The 19,318-nt window shown below is 46.1% G+C and overlaps 1 protein-coding gene across 4 annotated transcripts in view; it reads left to right on the top strand.

Annotated features, from left to right (window-relative positions):
- LOC138472491 (cGMP-dependent protein kinase 2-like) overlaps positions 1–19,318 on the top strand; it is a 2,724,950-nt gene that overhangs the window by 1,170,280 nt on the left and 1,535,352 nt on the right. For all 4 annotated transcript variants that reach the window (XM_069610703.1, XM_069610701.1, XM_069610702.1 and 1 more), the window contains exon 6: positions 7,995–8,058. In XM_069610703.1, the coding sequence (XP_069466804.1) occupies positions 7,995–8,058 (64 nt within the window). The remainder of the gene's footprint in view (positions 1–7,994; positions 8,059–19,318) is intronic.

Below are 19,318 nucleotides of genomic sequence, written 5' to 3'. Positions count from 1 at the left end.
AAAATATGTCAGCTACGCAGTTAATATAAAAAGTACAACAAAAAGATGAGGTTTTACAATCAAGTATAACAAATATGATTGCAAACATGCGTGGTACAAAGGAACACTGGTTCAGACGGCACGGAGACGTGCGTTGCATGATCAGAAACCTTGGACCACCAACTTGGTTTGTTACGCGAAGCCCAACACAATCCATTGCAATCCTCAGTACACAGGAGCGTGAGGCTAAACCTGAGTGACAACTCATATACTCAGACATGTCTACAAGGCAACCTGCTGCCTGAAAGTGCAAGCCTAGGTTCAGTGAACCTGAACTTAACATGCTTGCCGACACACTTGTAGAACACTCTTACGAAGTGTTCTGCACAGATCTACGGCGACAAACACAAATCCGAAAGAAGGCCATATGGGAGGAGGTCACCCATAAGGTGTCGGCAGTGGGGACAACACCCAGGACAGTGCAAGACTGTTAAAAGAGATGGGACAATCTACGTCTCCGTGTGCACTGCCTCCTTACTGCACAGCGCACCCACGGCATGGCCACAGGAGGAGGTCTACCATCCCCCATTAAACTGTAGGCATGGGAGGAAACGTGCAGCAGTGTCATGCACATGGAGGCGATAGAGGGAGTAGGAGATGCAGAGGCTTGGGATGTGTCCTCCAATGATACTGGTGAGTACCCATAAGGCCAAAGTCACATCACACACCCTGTTACCCCAGTGAAAATGGCTAGGCCAATACGTCAAGTATGTAGAACCCGAGGCCCTGCTGGCATTTCAACCACCGTCAACCTCGTTGCACACATGCACATTGCACTTGCCAGCCACTCCCACCCATACACCAATCATACAGCACACAGGTCCCCTGTATTACCACTAATTCCATCTGCATGTACTCAGACACACCAACCCTGTGACAATTGCAATACTGCTGTCGTCACTGCTGTGCAACAACATGGCCAAAGTTATGTCAGTGTCACGTACTCCCAGCAACAGCATATGACAAAATGCACACATCAATGACACATGCGGCACAATTGTCCCACACATCATGTCACATTACGAAAAATCACCATCAACGCAGCAACTTTCATAGGCAGCAGTTATATGTGAAATGCTTCCATCTAACAATCATGTCACAGAGCTTGTGTGGCATGCCCCCAACAAACAAACCGGTAAACCCCAGGTGACAGACACTGCTCACACCATGTACCCACACCACACATGCACCCACACAGCATCCCCGACACATGCATGTATGCACCATACCATGCCCTCCACCAAGTCAATGACAATGCACATGATTCAGAAAGTACCAGCATTGATGTCTGTCTGATGGATACACACCCATTACTGATGCCCTGCCTTACTGTCCCCCACAGGCACATCATCTGGCAATGACGGGTAACTGCCGACCACATCCAGGGGTGCCAGGGTACGTACCTGCTGCAGGACTACCACCACCTCCAGCCAGGAGACCAGCACATCCGCCAGCAGACCGGAGAGGTTAACACCACCTGCGTCCCAGCCCCCCAGCCAGCAGGAGGCACCTGTGTCCAAGCCCCTCAGCCAGCAAGAGGCACCTGTGACCAAGCCACCCCACCAGCAGGAGGCAACTGCGGCCGAGCAACCCCGCCAGCAGGAGACACCTGCGGCCTAACCACCCTGCCAGCAGGAGGCACATGTGGCCAAGCCACCCCACCAGCAGCATGTACTTGTCAGCCAGCCACCCTGCCAGCATGATGTACTTGTTGGCCAGCCACCCTGCCAGCAGGATGTACTTGTTGGCCTGCCACCCCGCCAGCAGGATGTACTTTTGGCCAGCCACCCTGCCAGCAGGATGCACTTGTCGGCCAGCCACCCTGCCAACAGGATGTACTTGTTGGCCAGCCATCCCACCAGCAGGATGTATTTGTCAGTCAGCCACACTGCCAGCATGATGCACTTGTTGGCCAGCCACCCCGCCAGCAGGATGTAATTTTTGGCCAGCCAGCCCGCCAGCAGGATGTACTTGTCAGCTAGCCACCTTGCCAGCAGGATGTACTTGTTGGCCAGACACCCCAACAGCAGGATGGACCTGCACCACTTCCGCAAGTGGGTGGAGTGGACAAAATTGGGGATGAAGGTGGTGTGGAGTACATACATAGATTACTATGTATGTACTCCACACCACCTTCGTGGAGCTATGTGGATGCTGTTGGATTAGGTCCCAGGAGTCCTCATAGCCCACAACCCATACAACACCCATCAATGCGTAACGTATGCGACATTGAGGGGTGCCTGTCAAGTATGGAGGAACATCAGCAAGCAATGCACACAATGGTGCAGCAATACCTTGCAGAGGCACAGCTCATGCAGCAGACAATGCAGGATACCGCCAGGAACACTGCACACTTGCTGGGCAGAGCCACAGAGGATGTGTACCATCTTGCATCGTGTGTGAGGGAGGGCAATGGAAGCATCTAATCCCTTGTGGAGTAGCTGTGTTGGTCCAGGTAATTGCCGAACAAAGGCAGATTACAATGCCACTGGGGCCATCATCCAGCACAACACCCACTAGTTCCTGGCAAAGCAGCCCTTTGCGACAGTCACAGCAGCTCACTCGCCTGGCAGAGGGGCACACACCTCCAACAAAAAGCAGGCATAAACAGGGCATGGATGTGGGGAGGGATAGTTGGGGAGGGGGTGAGGGGATAGTAGGACGGAATTGGTAGTGTTAGGTAATGATGTTCACTAATGTACATAGTTAATCTTCTCACAATACATCTGGTGTAGCAAAAAAACCTGACTGGACATTGCTCTTTGAGTGTGAGTGCATTTATTCATGTACAGTGTCACATGCCCAATGTGATCCATGTCCAGTGGCAAGTGTGATCCATGTCCAGTGCCATGTCTGTTATAGCTGCTCAAAAGTAGTGGTCAATTAGTTCTCGCCGTTTGGCACGTCCATCATTGCCATCGTGATGCTGTGCATTATCCTCCTCCTCATCATCATTGTCCTCTGCCTCTGGTGGCACCATGTCCATGTCGCGGGGCAGAGGGATGTATCGCCGGATGCACATGTCGTGCAACATGGCACATACCAACACAATTTGCCCCACCTTTTCTGGCCTGTGTGAAGGGCTCCCCCAGATCTGCTGAGGCAAACGAACCTGGCCTTCAACAGGCCAAACATCTGCTCAATGATGCAGCGAGTGCAAAAATGGGCACGGTTGTATGCCTGATTGTGCCTGTTGTGGGGTTGCCTGATGGGTGCCAGCAGCCATGGCATCAGGAGATACCCGGCATCACCTGCATGGGAACAAGAGAAAGAGTACATGTCAATTACTTTGACATTTCATGTTGCTACAGGCTGTATGGTGTCCATTTGAGAAGACTAACATGAACAGGCAATCATTTCTTTACATAGTAAATCTTCTTTTCAGTGTACCCCAAGGGAATTTAGGCAGGATGTGTGTATGGGGGTGTAGTGCAGTTGCTTTCACATGGACCAATCACAGTCAAATTGACCTCTGCGATGTCCGTACGACTGACACCAATTGATGTAAGATCCGTTGATATGTTACAATTGAAGGTGGACTGGCCCGGTACAAGGGTACTTTAGATATTAGCGTGATTAGCATTGGTGATTTAGTGGTATTCATGGTATGCTGTCCTTATTTGCAATCCTTCATGTAGACATCCCTGAATATCGTAACACATTTGACGAGAACGCATATCTTTCGATTGGATGTGTGAGAGGTTAAGGGTGAAACAATGGCAATAAGGGTGGGTGAGTGTAGTCATGTATGATAAACACTGAATTGGGTGAACCCACAACATCACAATCATGTATTCTCAGTAGTGAAGATATTTCAATTTCTGCTCCTAACTCATTCTACTTGGAGGTGCCCTTAAGGAGACATGAGAAGTGAACTAACAGGCTGTGTACCTGTGAAATGTGTGTGCAGGCACTAAATGCTTCAGTGTGACAGCTATTGTAATCTCTGGCTGTGCATCATGACTTGTGTTGTGACTTGAATGTGTTTTTGCTAGTCATTTATGGTCACTATGGTGTGGTGCATTCTAGTACATGTGGTTTCAGTGTTATGATGGCCTGAATTACATGTAGTTGTGTATGCACTGTATGTTTTACATGCACAGAGGCCCAGCTGTCAAGGCTTTGCACTTTGGCATGCTACCACTGTTTTGCACCTTCAATTACACCCACACACTGGCACATTGTTTGAACTGTGTATGGCCATGTCCCGTTGTATATGTGAGGTATGTTGATGTGCAGGTTGCTGGTAGTAAGGTACCTTGGTCTTATTCCGCATCTACCTTTGCCTTTAGGTGGCCTATCCAGCCTCTGTGTACTTTCACAAAGGTTTGTTGAAGTGAACAGAATGTTGCAACTGGAGTAATGATGGATTGTTGCATGCAGTGTGTGTACACATCCGCTGGTAATGCATCTCATGCTGGCCCTATTTCAACACTCCACATGGCCTTGTAGTTGGACTCAGCCAGCAGCCAGGTTGGCTGTGCTGATTACTGCCCCCCCCCCACAACACAACACTCCACATGGCCTTGTAGTTGGACTCTCCCAGCAGCCAGGTTGGCTGTGCTGGTTACTGCCCCCAATACAACACAACACTGCACATGGCCTTGTAGTCGGGCTCACCCAACTGCCAGGTACGGTGTACAGCATGTCGTGCCATGTAACGAGGCAGCGTGGAGTTGCGCAGCACCATGTGGAGTCATGTGTAGAGCCAGAAAATCTTGCACAGCAATGTGTGATTTCTTGGCGGGTATCACATACCATCTGTACGTTGAGCGAATGGTACAGCTTCTTGTTGCAGTACGCTACCTTTGAAGAATTCCAGACCACCAGCTCCACATGTGTGCAGTCGACCACACCAATTACATTAGACATGCCTGCAAGTGCATGGATGCTATTTTAGTTGCATTCACCTCCTCTGCAGTCCGTGGTAAGCTGATGTGGTTGCGTATGTCGGACAGAAGTGCGTCTAGCACCTGGAAGAGGACACAGAAGAAGCAGGGTTGGGAGATTCCATGCAGCTGCGCCACTTTGTGCTGATATGTCCCTGTGGCTAGGAAGTGTAGCACAGACACTACCTTAAGCAAGGGGGTGATGGCTGTCTGGATATTTATTAGGCTCACCAGGTCATCATGTATCAGGTCCATTATCGTGGTGATGGTGTCCCTGTCTAGCTTGTACAGGGTGTGGATCTCAGAGGGGGTGAGATTGAATGGGGTGGCCCTTAGGTGAGAGATTGTTGGCTGCCTGTGGAGTACAACCTGTTGCACATTGGGGATTTGCTGGGCCCTGATGGCCCTACTTCTCTTCAGCCTCACTGCCTCTTCAATCAGTAGCTCTGCAGACATGTCCTCCAGCTCCAATACTGCTAGTGCTAATGGTAGTATTGTGGTTTTGGAAGGGGTGTAGGGTGTGGGAGTGGTCCTTTTGTGCTGTTGCACAGGCCACTGGCCCCCATCTGTGCTCATTTTGTGCACCTGTGGCATGTTTGGACACACCAGGATCCACTTAACGCCTGGTCCACGATGCCAGTGTTTAAGGCATCTTTTTCACATTATTACCGGCATGTACATGCCAGTATTTGCGTTAACATGCACCTCCGAATATGAACTTGATTCTGCCATGCCAGTATCACTGGCTGTCGCGTGTCACAGCTGGAACTGGCAACAGTGTTGCTGGGCGCTGTGGGTCCTTAAGGATGCTGTTAATACCGGCATCGCTACTCAAACTACACAGGTCCGGAAAAAGGTGCCGGTACATCTATACCAGCAACGCTATTTCCAGACCGGCATATTTATAATGAAGCCTAGTAATTTGAAACAGCAAACTTCATCTCTATGTGGGGGGCAAAACAAGGTCCCTGCCCCCGTTGATAAAGAATGGGCAGTTGAACACTGCACGCCAATATCTGACACCTTGTGCTCTTTCTGTTTTGTAATGGGCATTTTCGTTTATACTTTGTTTAAAAAAGTTAATTTTGCTGACAGAAAAAAATGAAGGGATGAACCGCAATCTTTGTTTTTTAGTCACTCTTAATGTGGATGTGTCAGGGACAGGTCACCTCGTAGTTAATGAGGCAAGCATAAAATTGGCCTTGCCCCAGGCACACAACTCCTTTGAACATACACACACACATGGTCTGATTTACAACGCGTTTGCAATGGAATTTTCCCATTGAAATACGCATTGTAAATCAGGCACACAGAAACACGTGCACACACGCATAACACATTAATAGTCTTGCATACACAAACATGCTTACAGACGGACACCTGCACCTCTCTCGACTCTCACATAGTCAACTCTCAAGTACACACAAAATCACAGACAGACCATTTTCATATCTTACCTGCAATTCAGGCCTGTCCCTCTTCCACTCTCCCTCCAGGATCCCTCAGACCGCCTCCAAAACCAGGAAGCTCAGAATGAAGCTTCAGAGCACCAGACATGCAGTTTGCCCATGCCAGGGGCCCTGAAACTAGAACGCTGCGACGCTTCACGTTCAGTGCAATGTGAAGAGGCTGTGCAGGAGTACCCCCTTCTCCCTGCACTGTCCCAGCCGTCATACCAAAGAGGCCATACCTGGCTGGGAGAGCTATACGCCCCAGCCAGGCCTGGCCTATTAGGCATGCGTTGATTCTCGGGATTCCACACGGGAGAGTGAGTACTCTTCTGCGCTGCTCGCTTTCTACTTTTGACAGCTCCTCCGTAATGGGCGGAAGGATGGTAGGCTGCCGTCCAAGTGTTTCTATAGAGAAACCTATTTCCCTCAAATAATGTGCTTTAGAATAACGTCTTGGGCTAGAACATCCCCAGGCAGCCATGCATTCCTTAGGGCTCACTCACTATGCTCTGTCACTTGTGATAAATTGCACATGTTAATGTCCCACCACTGCAGGTATTCTACACCTGCCAAGATTGACCCTGATTCGTCTGCAATGCCAGTGCTCCCCCAGGTGTCTGCCACGCCCTGCTACCAAAAGCTGAATCTGCCCCTGTAGCTTGGTGTCCTCGTTGAGGGCCAGCAGCTGCCTTTGTCACATTAAACAATCCAAATTGAGATATAGGGGTTCCAACCATTCCAAAGTAATAACTAGAATTTACAAGTGTGCTGTCAGATGTGGGGGCAGCCAAATGGCCAATCATCCAACCCTGGTCATATCTTTGAAAAACCCAACAGCTCCCAATCTACAAAACTCATTGACACCATAACTCTAATTCACGTCTTTGGTAGTGCTATGCAAATGTAATTTGGCCATCATTGTAACCTATCACCCATTTCTTGGCCCACAAGGACAGCAATAACCTATAGTTACATATCCACTTCTCACCTTACAAGTCCAATAATCATTCTCTTGTTATTTGGGTGCCATTGATTTCGCCTCTTGCTGTGTGTTTTATTGTGTTGCCTACACGTGACCGTATTGACATTTTGATTTAATTTAAAAATGGCAATAGCAGCCGATTATTCCTTCTGAAAATGTAGCTTCATATATGTTTGTGATGCAAAGGTCATATATTGTGGGCATCCTCATCTTCACGCCAGTTCGGCGCTGATGTTTTTTCATCACTAAATGAATCTCTCCAAATGATTGACTGCAGTTTTTTCTTAGTTAATGTAGTGTTTCCAAGAAGCTCTCCCTTAAATAATGACTTGCAATTGAACAAACAGGAAACAAACGTGTCTGAGGCAGAATATGTTTTATGTATGTGCTTCTGGGCGTGGGAGTGGAGATGTATTCTTTTATGGTGTAAAGTGTCATTGAGCAAGGAAAGACTTTGATCCATTGGGCACCTCAGAAAACATCACAGGAGCTTTCAGGGAGGGAACAAATACTGATTTAAAGCGACTGCTTAGAGAGACATACTGTATAATTGTAATTCGATTGCTTGCATAAATTTGGGTGGAAAGATCAATGCATAACAGTGACAATCTTTTCCTATTATTTTTTTCATAGTGTTTCTCTCCTGAAGGATTTACCTGAAGAAAAGTTGGCAAAGATAGTGGACTGCCTGGAAGTTGTACGTATTTGGTTGAAAATACCTATTGAGCATTATTAAAATCTGTAGAGTGCACATTATGCAATAGAATATTTCCACATATAAACATATTTCAGACTTGGAAATTAAGGCATACATGTGGTCATCGGGAGATTGAGTGTGAGAGGTACCCCAGACAGAAGGTGTATTTTAGGGTAACCGAGAAGGGTCGAACAAAAGGGATTTCATTCACAAACAGTGCAACATGCTGTTATATGTTTTTGCAGTACTTAGAAGGGAATCTTGAGAAATTAATAGCTCCAAAACGGAAAAGATAAAACAGGATCGGACTTGGTGATAAGTGTCTGCCTGCTCTAAGCAATGTGATATCTGTACCAACATCATAAATGTGCCAGAAGTACCAGACACATGCCCTTCGAACACCCTGGTAGTGGCATCACATGAGCTTTAACCCTAACTTTGCACATCGCATGGCCAGCGCGAATTCGCATTTAGTTGATTAAAAACTAAAATAGAATGAGCTTAGAAATAAGGGGTTAAGTAAAACGATCGCACAGGAATATAAGGAGCGGTTATAAGAGTATTCAGTGGGAAGAAATAGATCCTACTTTCAACAGCAGGTGGCCCTTGAATTATGCCTCTGCTGTCATGCTTTATGCCAAGAGTGCCGGTCATCAGTTTCCTTCAAATTCCTTGGGTGAGGAATATGGGTCATAGAAATACACATATCTTTGTACTTTTGAGTATAGTTCATCGAGACACAGCTCATCTGAAAAAAATACATGATTCACCAAGTCCATCCATGAGTCCTAGGAAATGTATTTAAGTGGTGTAGAACCTACCAATGGATGTAACAGGAGCTTTGGGCCATGACGTTTGAGTTAAAGGCCCGTATACATCCAGGGCATTTAACAATGTTTACAGTCCTAGAACTCCCTGAACGGAACAAAGGGAATCTATTAAGCTAATATGACCCATGTTTAGGGGATGGGGGCATTAATAAACACAGGATAAAACCTGCCTGGAGTGGCCCCTGGGAACTGGCTGGATCCCAGTGAGCCAGTCGAACAGTGCTGGGGGAGGAGGGGTGGGGCTTAATAACCCATCTATCCTGCTTCTGCTGGGTGTGGCCCAGCAAAACAAATAGAGCAGCAGTGGGGGGAGGAAGTTAGCAACAAAGACTGGCATGTGTCTGTCAGGTGCCTCTCAGTGAAGATTGCAGTGGATGGGGGCAGACCTATGACTTAAGGAGAAGGGGGTGAGTGGTTGAGGACTGAGTGGAGATTTGGATTACCCGGGATGTGTCTGTCAGGTGCGGCCCAGGAGGTGATCAGGGCAAGAGGGTTGCAGCATGGGCATCAGGGCTCTCGGCATGGCACTCCCATGATGAGATGGAGCATGGTACTGAGATCCCTGCTCACGGTGGTGATTGAAGGAAGACACACGCCTCCCCTGTCTTTTATTCTATTTCCCAGCCATACCAGCTCACATCACACATAAATTGGCCAATGGGGGAGTGCCACTTGACTCCCCTGGAACATAATATACATTAGCACCATGGGCGGGGGAGCCAGCCAATCAAGTGTTTCGGAACGCGGACTGACACTAATGGTGAAAGCCTGCATTCCATGCCACCTGATGGCTGGCTCCCCCACCCGCCATATTCCCTTCACCCGATCCCTCAATTTCACTTACCTGTTGGCTTCGACAGCAAGTCTCCCTGTCGCTGCTGCTCCCGTCCCCGCTCTGACCGCCATGGAAATGGAAGAGTGGCTCCATATGGAGCCCCGCCTTCCTTTTCCATGTCGCCCATGTTGGTACAGTATTTTCTCTCCATGAACGGGACACCGCCAGACGTCCCGTTCATGTAAAGAAAATACTTTCCATTTCGTTTTTTTAATACCATTAGCACCAGGTAGCATGCAACATGGTTGCTAATGGCTATATGCCCCTCAGTGGCTGAGCCAACCTTCTGGGTAACGGCCTGCCACCCTCGTGGCCTTCAACTTTGGCAGCAGGCCGTTACTTATAGGGGTGGACCGCAACCTCAGGGCATATCGCCTCATTAATCGATTGGGCAAACTTAACAAGCGAAATTCTGGTTTCTGCTTAACATTCTGAAAGCTTTACATCTTGGGCCAGATTACAGAAACATTGCACCAGTGCAAGTTCCAATTTTGCACTGTATTAGCAATATGGCAACGTTTGCCCTATTTAAAAAAAAAAACTGGGACTCACAAAAAAAACATTGCACCTGGAAAGTGCAGTTTGCCATATTAAAGTCACCAGAGCAATACTTGGAATAGTGCAAAAAAGATGCATGTTCACTATATTTTTGCACCAAGGCAAAGTTTTTCCCTAATGCTAATACAGACAAACATGTATCTTTTTAGCACTGGGGCAATTTAGCCCTCATGCTTTTACTATGCCAAGCTGCACTTGTCGAGGTGCAATTGTTTTTTTAATGTGTTCCAGTGTTTTTAAAAAATAGAGCAAACTTGGCCCTAGTGCTAATACTGTGCACACTTTGCTCTTGCACCAGTGCAACATTTCTGTAACCTGGCCCTTGTGGTATTCTAATCCAGAACGTTATACTATCTATCACATGGTATGACTTTTGTTAAAAGTTGTTTTCCTAGAAAATCTGTTTTTGAAGTAATTATGCCATCAAAGGAAACCGTATGTCCTTTTAACAATGAGTGTTACAGAGCCATTTGAAAAAGCAACATGGAAGCACATGTTATGCTGTCTTAGTTGTGCATGCTGATGATCTGATTTAACAATGGCAACCATTTTCATTATTTTCTGCTCAGAGATTTTGTCCATTGCTACTTTGCGTGACTGTGATTCCCTTTACATGGTCCTCACTATTGCCCACTGTTGTATGTCTTTTGTTATTGTTTTTCTCCCCAGATGTTTCCCCAGAGTTGTCTACTCTGTGATATTGCCCACTGCCCATTACCAGTATACCAGCCCACTCTAGGGTGTTGCATAAGAAAAGGCATCCACAAACAATAATTGAACATCCCCAAACACCTCAGAACTCTGCTTCCATAGCTGACAAGTGTCTCTATGTCATCTGTGAACCGTTGTGTCATTCCTAGCTGTTAACATTGCATGCTGGTATTTGTAGTTCCATATGTATTTATCGTCAAGAGACCATGCAGTGGAGCGCAGTATGTTACAGATGGCACAATAATTACTCAGAGTCACAGAGCCAGTTCATGATTTTTTTATGAGACTCTTTGTGATCCCTAGGGCAGTCCCTCTCTCTCTCATCTTTTAAAGCACCTCCTCCCTAACTCAGGTGTCCCTAACCCACCGTTTAGTATACGCAGACGTTTGACCTGTACTGTTTAAAGTCTAACTTGTACTAGTAGTGAAGACCAACAGGCAGAGCTGCCTTTTTTCAATAAGGCCACTCTTAGGGACTTTCTAGCTGTCCCTAATCTATCCAGATGTTGATATTTTATTGGGATGTTTGGGAACTGTGCGTTACATATACCCTGTTGGATTCAATCCTTCCGTTACCATGTTTGCGCTCTCCTCTCCTTCTCCGGCCTTCTCCTCTACTCCGCTTCACCTCTACCCACTGCTCCTCAAGCTTCCCTCGAATCTTCTACACCTCCAATATATCTCTCACTCCAGCCAGGTCTTGCCTTCACCCTTTGATGTATCTTCTCCCTACAACTCCTTCCTCTTCACTACTACTCCCTGCTCTGCACCAGTACTCCCTCCTCAGCACTACTGCTCCCTCATCCACAATACTGCTCCACTCCTCCATGCTACTACTTCCTCCTCCTCTATACTACTCAAACACCCTTCTTTCATTCAATACCATCCACTTCACAATCACTCCCTACATCAATCTTTCTTACCAGACTTGCCACAGAACCAGCCACACTTATAGAGCAGTACTGCTTTTGCTCACTGTCTGATAACTTCTCCAATAATCGCCTCCATGGTCTGATGCTCCACCGTGCCTCCTGCTGGTTTCTTGGTAGTCTTCCACCTACACCTCTAACCTAACTTGAATAATCAACACTTCCTGCTTCCTGTCGAGCCCTTATATTCATTCACCCCTCCTGGAATTGTTCCTTCATTCCTGTCCAATCTGGCCCTGTCTTCCCCACCTGGCACATGTGAAAAGAACATTTTCAATGCAGGATTTCCACAGGAAGGCCATGTTGCCACAGGCAGGCAATTCTCTGTGTTTTTGTTATCGGCACCTGTTCGGAGTGCCCCTGGGTTAGGTTGCATGGGGGAGCAAGGGCGGTGTTCCCCCTTTTGTCCTTGGTGGTCTAGGGAGCTTGTAAGTCATTGCACATACTTGCAGATGCTGCCCTTATTGTGTGGCTGCTCTGCCTGCTGCATGTGAATGTGATTGGTTGCTCACGCTCTACCTGCTGGGAGGTCTCAGAGCGGGCTTGTGCCAGCACTTTGCTGGGGTGCCATGGCCTCGTTCCCTCACCTTCGCCCACGGATGCTCTGCAAGGCCCCTTCGTCAGGATTCATCCTCTGGTGCTTATTTGGACCAAGTGTCAATAAAAGTAAAAGAGAACCATGGTCAAACATCTCAAAATGGAGGTGTGGGTAGAATTTGAAGCTTCTCAACTGCCACCATCCAACTCAGGTGTAGGATTGGCTCTGGAATTCTCCCTGGTAAGCCTCCCACCCTTGGCTGAGAGGGGTTCCCATCCCCCCTGGATAAAGCCAGGTTACTGGCTTTGTCATAGGTTTTGAAACCAAAGCCATAATATAGTTTTTTTCCAATTTGACCTAATAACTATTTGACTTACTCCCATTTGACCGCATCTTTTTGACCTAATTCAGTAGGTTAAATGATACACTTTAATGAAAATATTGTTGTGGGGTGGGGAAAGGGAATAGGTAGAGGTGGGGGAAGTCGGGGGGAGCTAGATCTTAAAACATCAATGTTGGGTTGTGATTGATGTTTGGTGATGGATCAGGCTCATTTTAACACTATCATTGCCTTTTCGGCATATTACTGTGCTGCCTCTCTTTTTGTGCTGCCAACACTGAGCCACCTTTTTTTACCCAGAGTTGTGAAAACATATAGAGGCTCCCCCTCCTTTGCTGTGGCCTATGGCTCCCCCTTTACATTTCGCTTCAAGTCGCTGCTTACAGTCTCTGTTTTTTCCTGGTGCCGGCCGCATCCTTTTTTGTATATTTCACCCGGAAATGAGGCACTGGGGGTACTGGGGCAGGGGTGTGGCTTGTTCATCATTTTCTTTTCTTTTTAAATGTTTCTTTTTTTATTTTTTTATTTATTTAAAATGATACAGTTTATATGTAAACTTTTCATTTGAATTTTCATATACATTTCATTAGTTTACAACGTTTAAGAAAGGTGCAGACAACAAGACAAAAACAAGAAGAACACTTCAGTTTAGATTATATTCTAAAATGTCAATCAAGAATTGAACAATTGTGAAGATTAGTTTTTTGTTTTTGCCTTCAAGCAGCTTAAGCCATCTGTTATCTCCTTCCTCTTGTTGCTGGGCGATGTTAAATGCTCCCCCGTAAAGGGCTCTCTTGGCAGATAATTCGGGACATACCATGACTAGATGTTTAAGGGATTCTATGACATCTATGTCCTTGCAGTATCGGCAGAATTGTTCATCTTTTGGTATTTTGCGAATGTGAGCTAGTCTTTGTCGCGTCGGGAGAATGTTGAAACGAAGTTTCATGAATATTGTCCGGATAGTGGGGTCAGGAAAAAGTGTGAGATACTGGGGCAGTTCATTCAGAGCTTGTGTATCAAATGATGAAAGTAAATTCATGTTGTACCTCGATTTGTCTTCTGATGTTTTCTGCCAATCATTACGTTGCAGTTTAACCTTTGCACTTTGTGGTCGTTTGATAAGCATTTCAACCGTAATATCTTCTTTTGTCATGGCCAGGAAGAGTCGTGACTTCCACTGTTTCAGCACTGTATTATTCATCGCCTGAGGGATTTCTTGTAGGATTTGTAAAGCAGGTGTTTGTTCTCCATTTATTATTTTTCGTAGGAAATCTAGCTGTTTCCAGAGAACTAATGAGGTGAGTGATTGCAATGCTACTTCAAAGCGAATTTGTGGCATAGGAAAATTCTTGGGGAGATGCAAGATCTTGCGCCAAAATAAAGCTTCAAGCTTTTGCCAGTTTATAAGGGTAGATGTAATCATAGCTTCACTCCCATAGATAATTATAGGGACGACTTTCTGGCGATAGAAGGCTATAATTGGATTCAGCGAAAATTTGCCAAAACGCTTATGAAGCATCACCCCTTGTCGAGCCAACGATTGAATTTTAGTCTCTAAAGTGATTGCCCAGGCTAACTCTGCCTTGTGTTGGTTCAACACAACGCCCAGGTATTTGAAAGTAGATACATTGGCCAGTGACTTGTTATCCAGTGTAAAATTTGATATCTTGTTTCCAAATTTCGTATTTCGATAGGATTGTCAATGACATAGTTTTGTTTTTTTTGGTATTGATCTGTAGTTCGTTCTCTTTCATGTATGTTTCTGTCATACTTAGATTTTCCTGTAGCCCTACGGGTGTCTTATCGAGAAGGACTATGTCATCCGTGTACATCAAATATGAAATCGGCACTGAATTGATTTTCAGTGGGTTCAGAAGATATGTTTTGATATTGGCAGAATAGTCAGCTGTGTGTAGATTATATAGCATTGCTGCCAACGGACAGCCCTGTTTTAGGGCGTGCCAAGTTGTTATCTCATCAGTGGTGGTTCCTTCTTTCGTTAATCTAATCGAAATTGTAGTATTGGAGTAGAGTAGCTTAATGGGTTCCAATACTGGAGGGCATTTCCAACTCGCTAACTTTTTCCACAGAATGTTCCTATTTATGGCATCAAATGCCATATGCAGATCTATAAAAGCTGCATAGAGGGCGGTTTTAGATGATAGTGCTTCATGTTTTAGAACATTTAGAATGAATAGGTTCACATTCGTCCCTACTTTTGGGGTGAATCCTGTTTGTCTGGAATTGAAGCGGTTGGTCGCTTTGGCCCACGCGGACAAGTTTTTAAGGAGATATCTTGCGAATAGTTTGCCCAAAGTGTCTAACAGGGCAATGGGTCTGAAGTTGGCAGGATCATCTCTATTGCCCTGTTTATAGATCGGTATCAGTACCGCTTTGGACCGAATGGTGGGTAATATCTTTAATGCTTTGACCAAAGTTAGAATGTGATCCAACAGATTCGCCCAAGTCTCTGGATCTCGTTTGAGGGCAGCATTGGAAAGTCCATCGGGACCGGGTGCTCTTGATACATTTAAATTGTTAATCATCTCTATGAATTGCTCTTTTTCCCAGTAATAGTCCAGGTGTTTGTACTAATGGATTGATCCAGATGTTGAACTTGGTTTCGAGATGTATAGAGATTCGTAAAGTGTGTGATCCAGTTCTTTTCTGTGACGTTGGCTACCATCAAATGCTGCTGTCCTGGATTGCTATTTAGCAAATTCCAGAGGGATCTCAGATTTTTATTGCGCAAAGTAGCTATCATGGCTTCTGCGTCGTCTTGTTGTACCTTGGACGCATTAGTTTTGTTCCAATTTCTATATGCTTGCTTGGCGTTCTTGATCTTTTTGAGATTTTCTACAGTGGGATCCTTTGACCACTTCTGAATATTTTGCCGCATATTTTTTTTTTTGCTGCTATTTCTGGGTTGTAATAATGACAATGGACTGGTTTCTCTATCATGGATTGTTTCGTATGATATAGAATTAGAATCCATTCATAATTTATTTTGGTTCTATCTGACATCTGTGTTTGTTGGAAAATCTGTGGAATAGCAGCCAGCTGATTATTGCTGATTCTTAATCTGGGTGTTGCTCCTGTTTCTTTTTAAAAATGTCAAGCAAGACACAGCCTTGACTCCCGTTCTTTTCGGTTTTACTGAATTTTCTGGTGCAAGTGCCATAAATATGCCAAACCTGTGCTACAAGAAAATGAGAGAAAGAAGTGGTAGGAAGCCGACACTGGCAATGTTTGTGGCAGGAAAGTACAAGCCACACATTGAGTTGTTTTTTGCAGCTGTGATAGCAGCAAAAGAGCTGCTTCTCCCTCTCATGGAGACCTGTGAGCAGCAGCAGGGCATAGGGCCTCATTACACGGTAGGCGGTGAGCCATGGCGCTATTAGCGCCATGGCTCATGCCGGTAAAATACCGGCACCGCCTTGGCGGAGAGGGGATTTACCGCCCCATTCCAAGGTTGGAGGGGCGGTAAATCCCCTTTCCGCCATTGCCCTTCCCCATTCCCATTTCTGCCCCATAGGGCTCTATGGAAATGGGGAAGGCGCTAATTACGGCACCGCAATTTTGCGGTGCCGTAATTAGCTCCGAGGTCCCTTAGCGGGTTGGATTTTAACGCCTGCAAGAAGCAGGCGTTAAATCCTCCAACCCGCAAAGGGACCTCGTAGTACGGCGGTAAGGGTTAACGGTCACCGTTGCCATTAACGGTGACCGTTAACCCTTACCGCCGTCCGTGTAATGAGGCCCATAGAGTGTTTTGCAGTGTGTGCCTAATGCCCATATATGGCATGTGGTTTGAAGACATGTTATTGTTAGGGTGAGTGTAAAATGAGCAAAGAACCCGGTGCACATTACACGCTAAGAAGGGTTGCATGCTAGAATCACTATCATTGGCGTATTTCGAAAACACCCTTCTGTGGTCATTTTTATGCAAAATACTAAAAAACCACATTGGCTCGACGCCCGTACTTAAAAGTGAGTGATTTCACTGTTTATATGTGAGAGAATGACTCATTTACACAACTCAGAGAAATGTATTTAAAATATGTAAACAATAACATCTGATACCATGCAGGGAGACCCAAAGAACATGTTTGCCGGGTCTCGTGGTCTATTGTTTTGGTTTACTGGTGCCCTCTTAAGGCCGCACCACTCACTACTTAATCCCAACATTCAGGCCACACACTCTTGGTGCAGCAACCTCTCAATGTCGCATCCCACTTAAGGTACTGCCCGATTCCTTGGCCCTTACGGCCGTACACCTTCAAAGAGGCAGATATGCTTGTTAGGACATAGTGTGCAGCAGGAAGTGTGGATGTTCCCTCGCCCTAAACCCTGATTTAACCTCAAGCCACACTCGGTCCCCTACTGTAAGCATGATTCAGTGCTAGCAGTCACATGGCTCACTCTGCTTCTTTTTTCCCGAATTTCTCCCTGTGAGATAACTCACCTGACTCAACTCAATCACTACACCCCACCACACACCACCCCGCTCCCTCCGACACCACCACTTAACCTCACACAGCCACACCACTCCACTGAAAAACTCCGCCCACCACACAATTCCCTGCTTGCACATCCCACTCCACACCCCCACCGCCCCACAACCCCATCACTCTAGAACCATCACTCTTTACCTCCACACCACAACACTTCATACCACCTAGCTCCACTAACACTCCATACTACCACTCTATACCCCACACCAACATTCTAAACACTACGCCACCCCATAATTTCACACCACCACTCAACATCTCCATTGCAAACCACTACTCCACACCATCATTTCCTGCCTCCACATCCTCACTCCATATCCCAACCACTCACAACCCCACTACTCTGCACCATCAATGCTCCACACAGCACACTACACATTCACACCACCACACCACATCTATATATACCACACCACCATTGCACACCACCACTCAACATCCCCACTCTACACCACATGACAGAGTCATGAGGGGAAAGGACTCCTGCCTGAAATGTGGTGAGAGAGTTGGGGGGTCACAGTCACTGAAACCCACTTATGTGCCATTCATGCTGACAATGGTACAACCCTGTTGCACAAAACCTCTGAACTAGTTTTCTGGCCAGTGTTCTCCCTTTTATCTTTCAGGACGTCCTCTGCGAGAGTACATCCTGACACCATCAAGAAAACACAGACTGCAACCAACGTGGCTGCAAGTGGGACTACTTTACAGCACCTTACATACCTCCCTTGCTACAACAGCGGTCTCACTTGCTATACCTAAATAAACAAATGTGTTTTTTCCTTGTTTTTAAAATTAAATTGAGGCTCCTGGGCAGTGCCAGCAGCATATGGCTCTTTGTTTCTGGAGTGGCTGGTTTTCTTAAAGCTATACCCATCAAGATAGCTCATTGGCTTGAGCGCTCACTGATGCAATGTGTGTGTGATCTGCAGGTTGCATGTTCGACTCCTGGCAAGGTCAACTCAGCCTTTCATTCTGCTGAGGTTGATAAATGAGTTCCAAATAAGGTTGAGTAATATTGTATTTATATGTGTTCTATACGAAGAGTTTAAGTGTAATAACACATCATTATCGTATCGCCTTGAACATCTGGTTGCATTCACAGTAATGTGGTAATATGGGCCTATACGGGCGTGCACTGTGAGCGAGTACCAGACGAGTACTGTCAGCTGTCCTGCTACTGACTCTCCCCAGATTGCCTGCTGACTATATCCCTACTAATCAACTTGGTCACGCCCACTTAGCGTCTGATGCTACATATTCAATTATTGCGCGCACCATGTGTGAGTACCGGACGAGTACTGTTAGCTGTTCTGCTGCTGACTCTGCTCGGATTACCTGCTGACTATATCCCTACTAATCAACTTGGGTATATCATCCTTCAACAGGCTTCACTACAAAGAACTTTGATTAAACTTTCATCTTAGCGTGTAACGCTAAAGCTAATATTTTTTATTTATTTTAAGCCACAGCCACTTAGCATCTGATGCTACATATTCAATTCTCACGCGCACTAGCGCGCACGCACCGTGAGCGAGTACCGGACGAGTACTGTCAGCTGTCCGCTGCTCCCCTATGACGTGTTACTCGCCCTTTTTTTTCATGCCTCTAAACATACGCCCGGGGGTTCCAACTGTCCTCCTTAGGTGGTGGGTCCCTGAGGCACTTAGCTCCAATCACCCAGCAAGGACACAGGCACCACCCTCCAATAACCCAGCAAGGAAATGGAGATGCAAACTGCCCTTCTTTTAATATTAAACAACTTCTAGCTAACGTGCTGCAATCGGCTCTTTCTGTAGCTGAATCTAATCAAGTGTATTTTCTTTCGGACAATACTATGCATGAGCATGTTGCTGAGCATATGTCTACTCATGATGAGGCCAGTTTGCATATTTCTAATTCTGTTCCAGTTTATGCAAACAAGTTTCATTCTGAAGCATCACAATCCATCATTCCTCTCTCCACTTACCCTCTCTATTCGCAAGTTCTAAGAGGCTCTTCCAAC

Source organism: Ambystoma mexicanum, chromosome 8 (assembly GCF_040938575.1).
Source record: "Ambystoma mexicanum isolate Mex_15411 chromosome 8, UKY_AmexF1_1, whole genome shotgun sequence".
Classification (NCBI taxonomy): domain Eukaryota; kingdom Metazoa; phylum Chordata; class Amphibia; order Caudata; family Ambystomatidae; genus Ambystoma; species Ambystoma mexicanum.
This window is presented reverse-complemented; position numbering and strand designations above follow the sequence as displayed.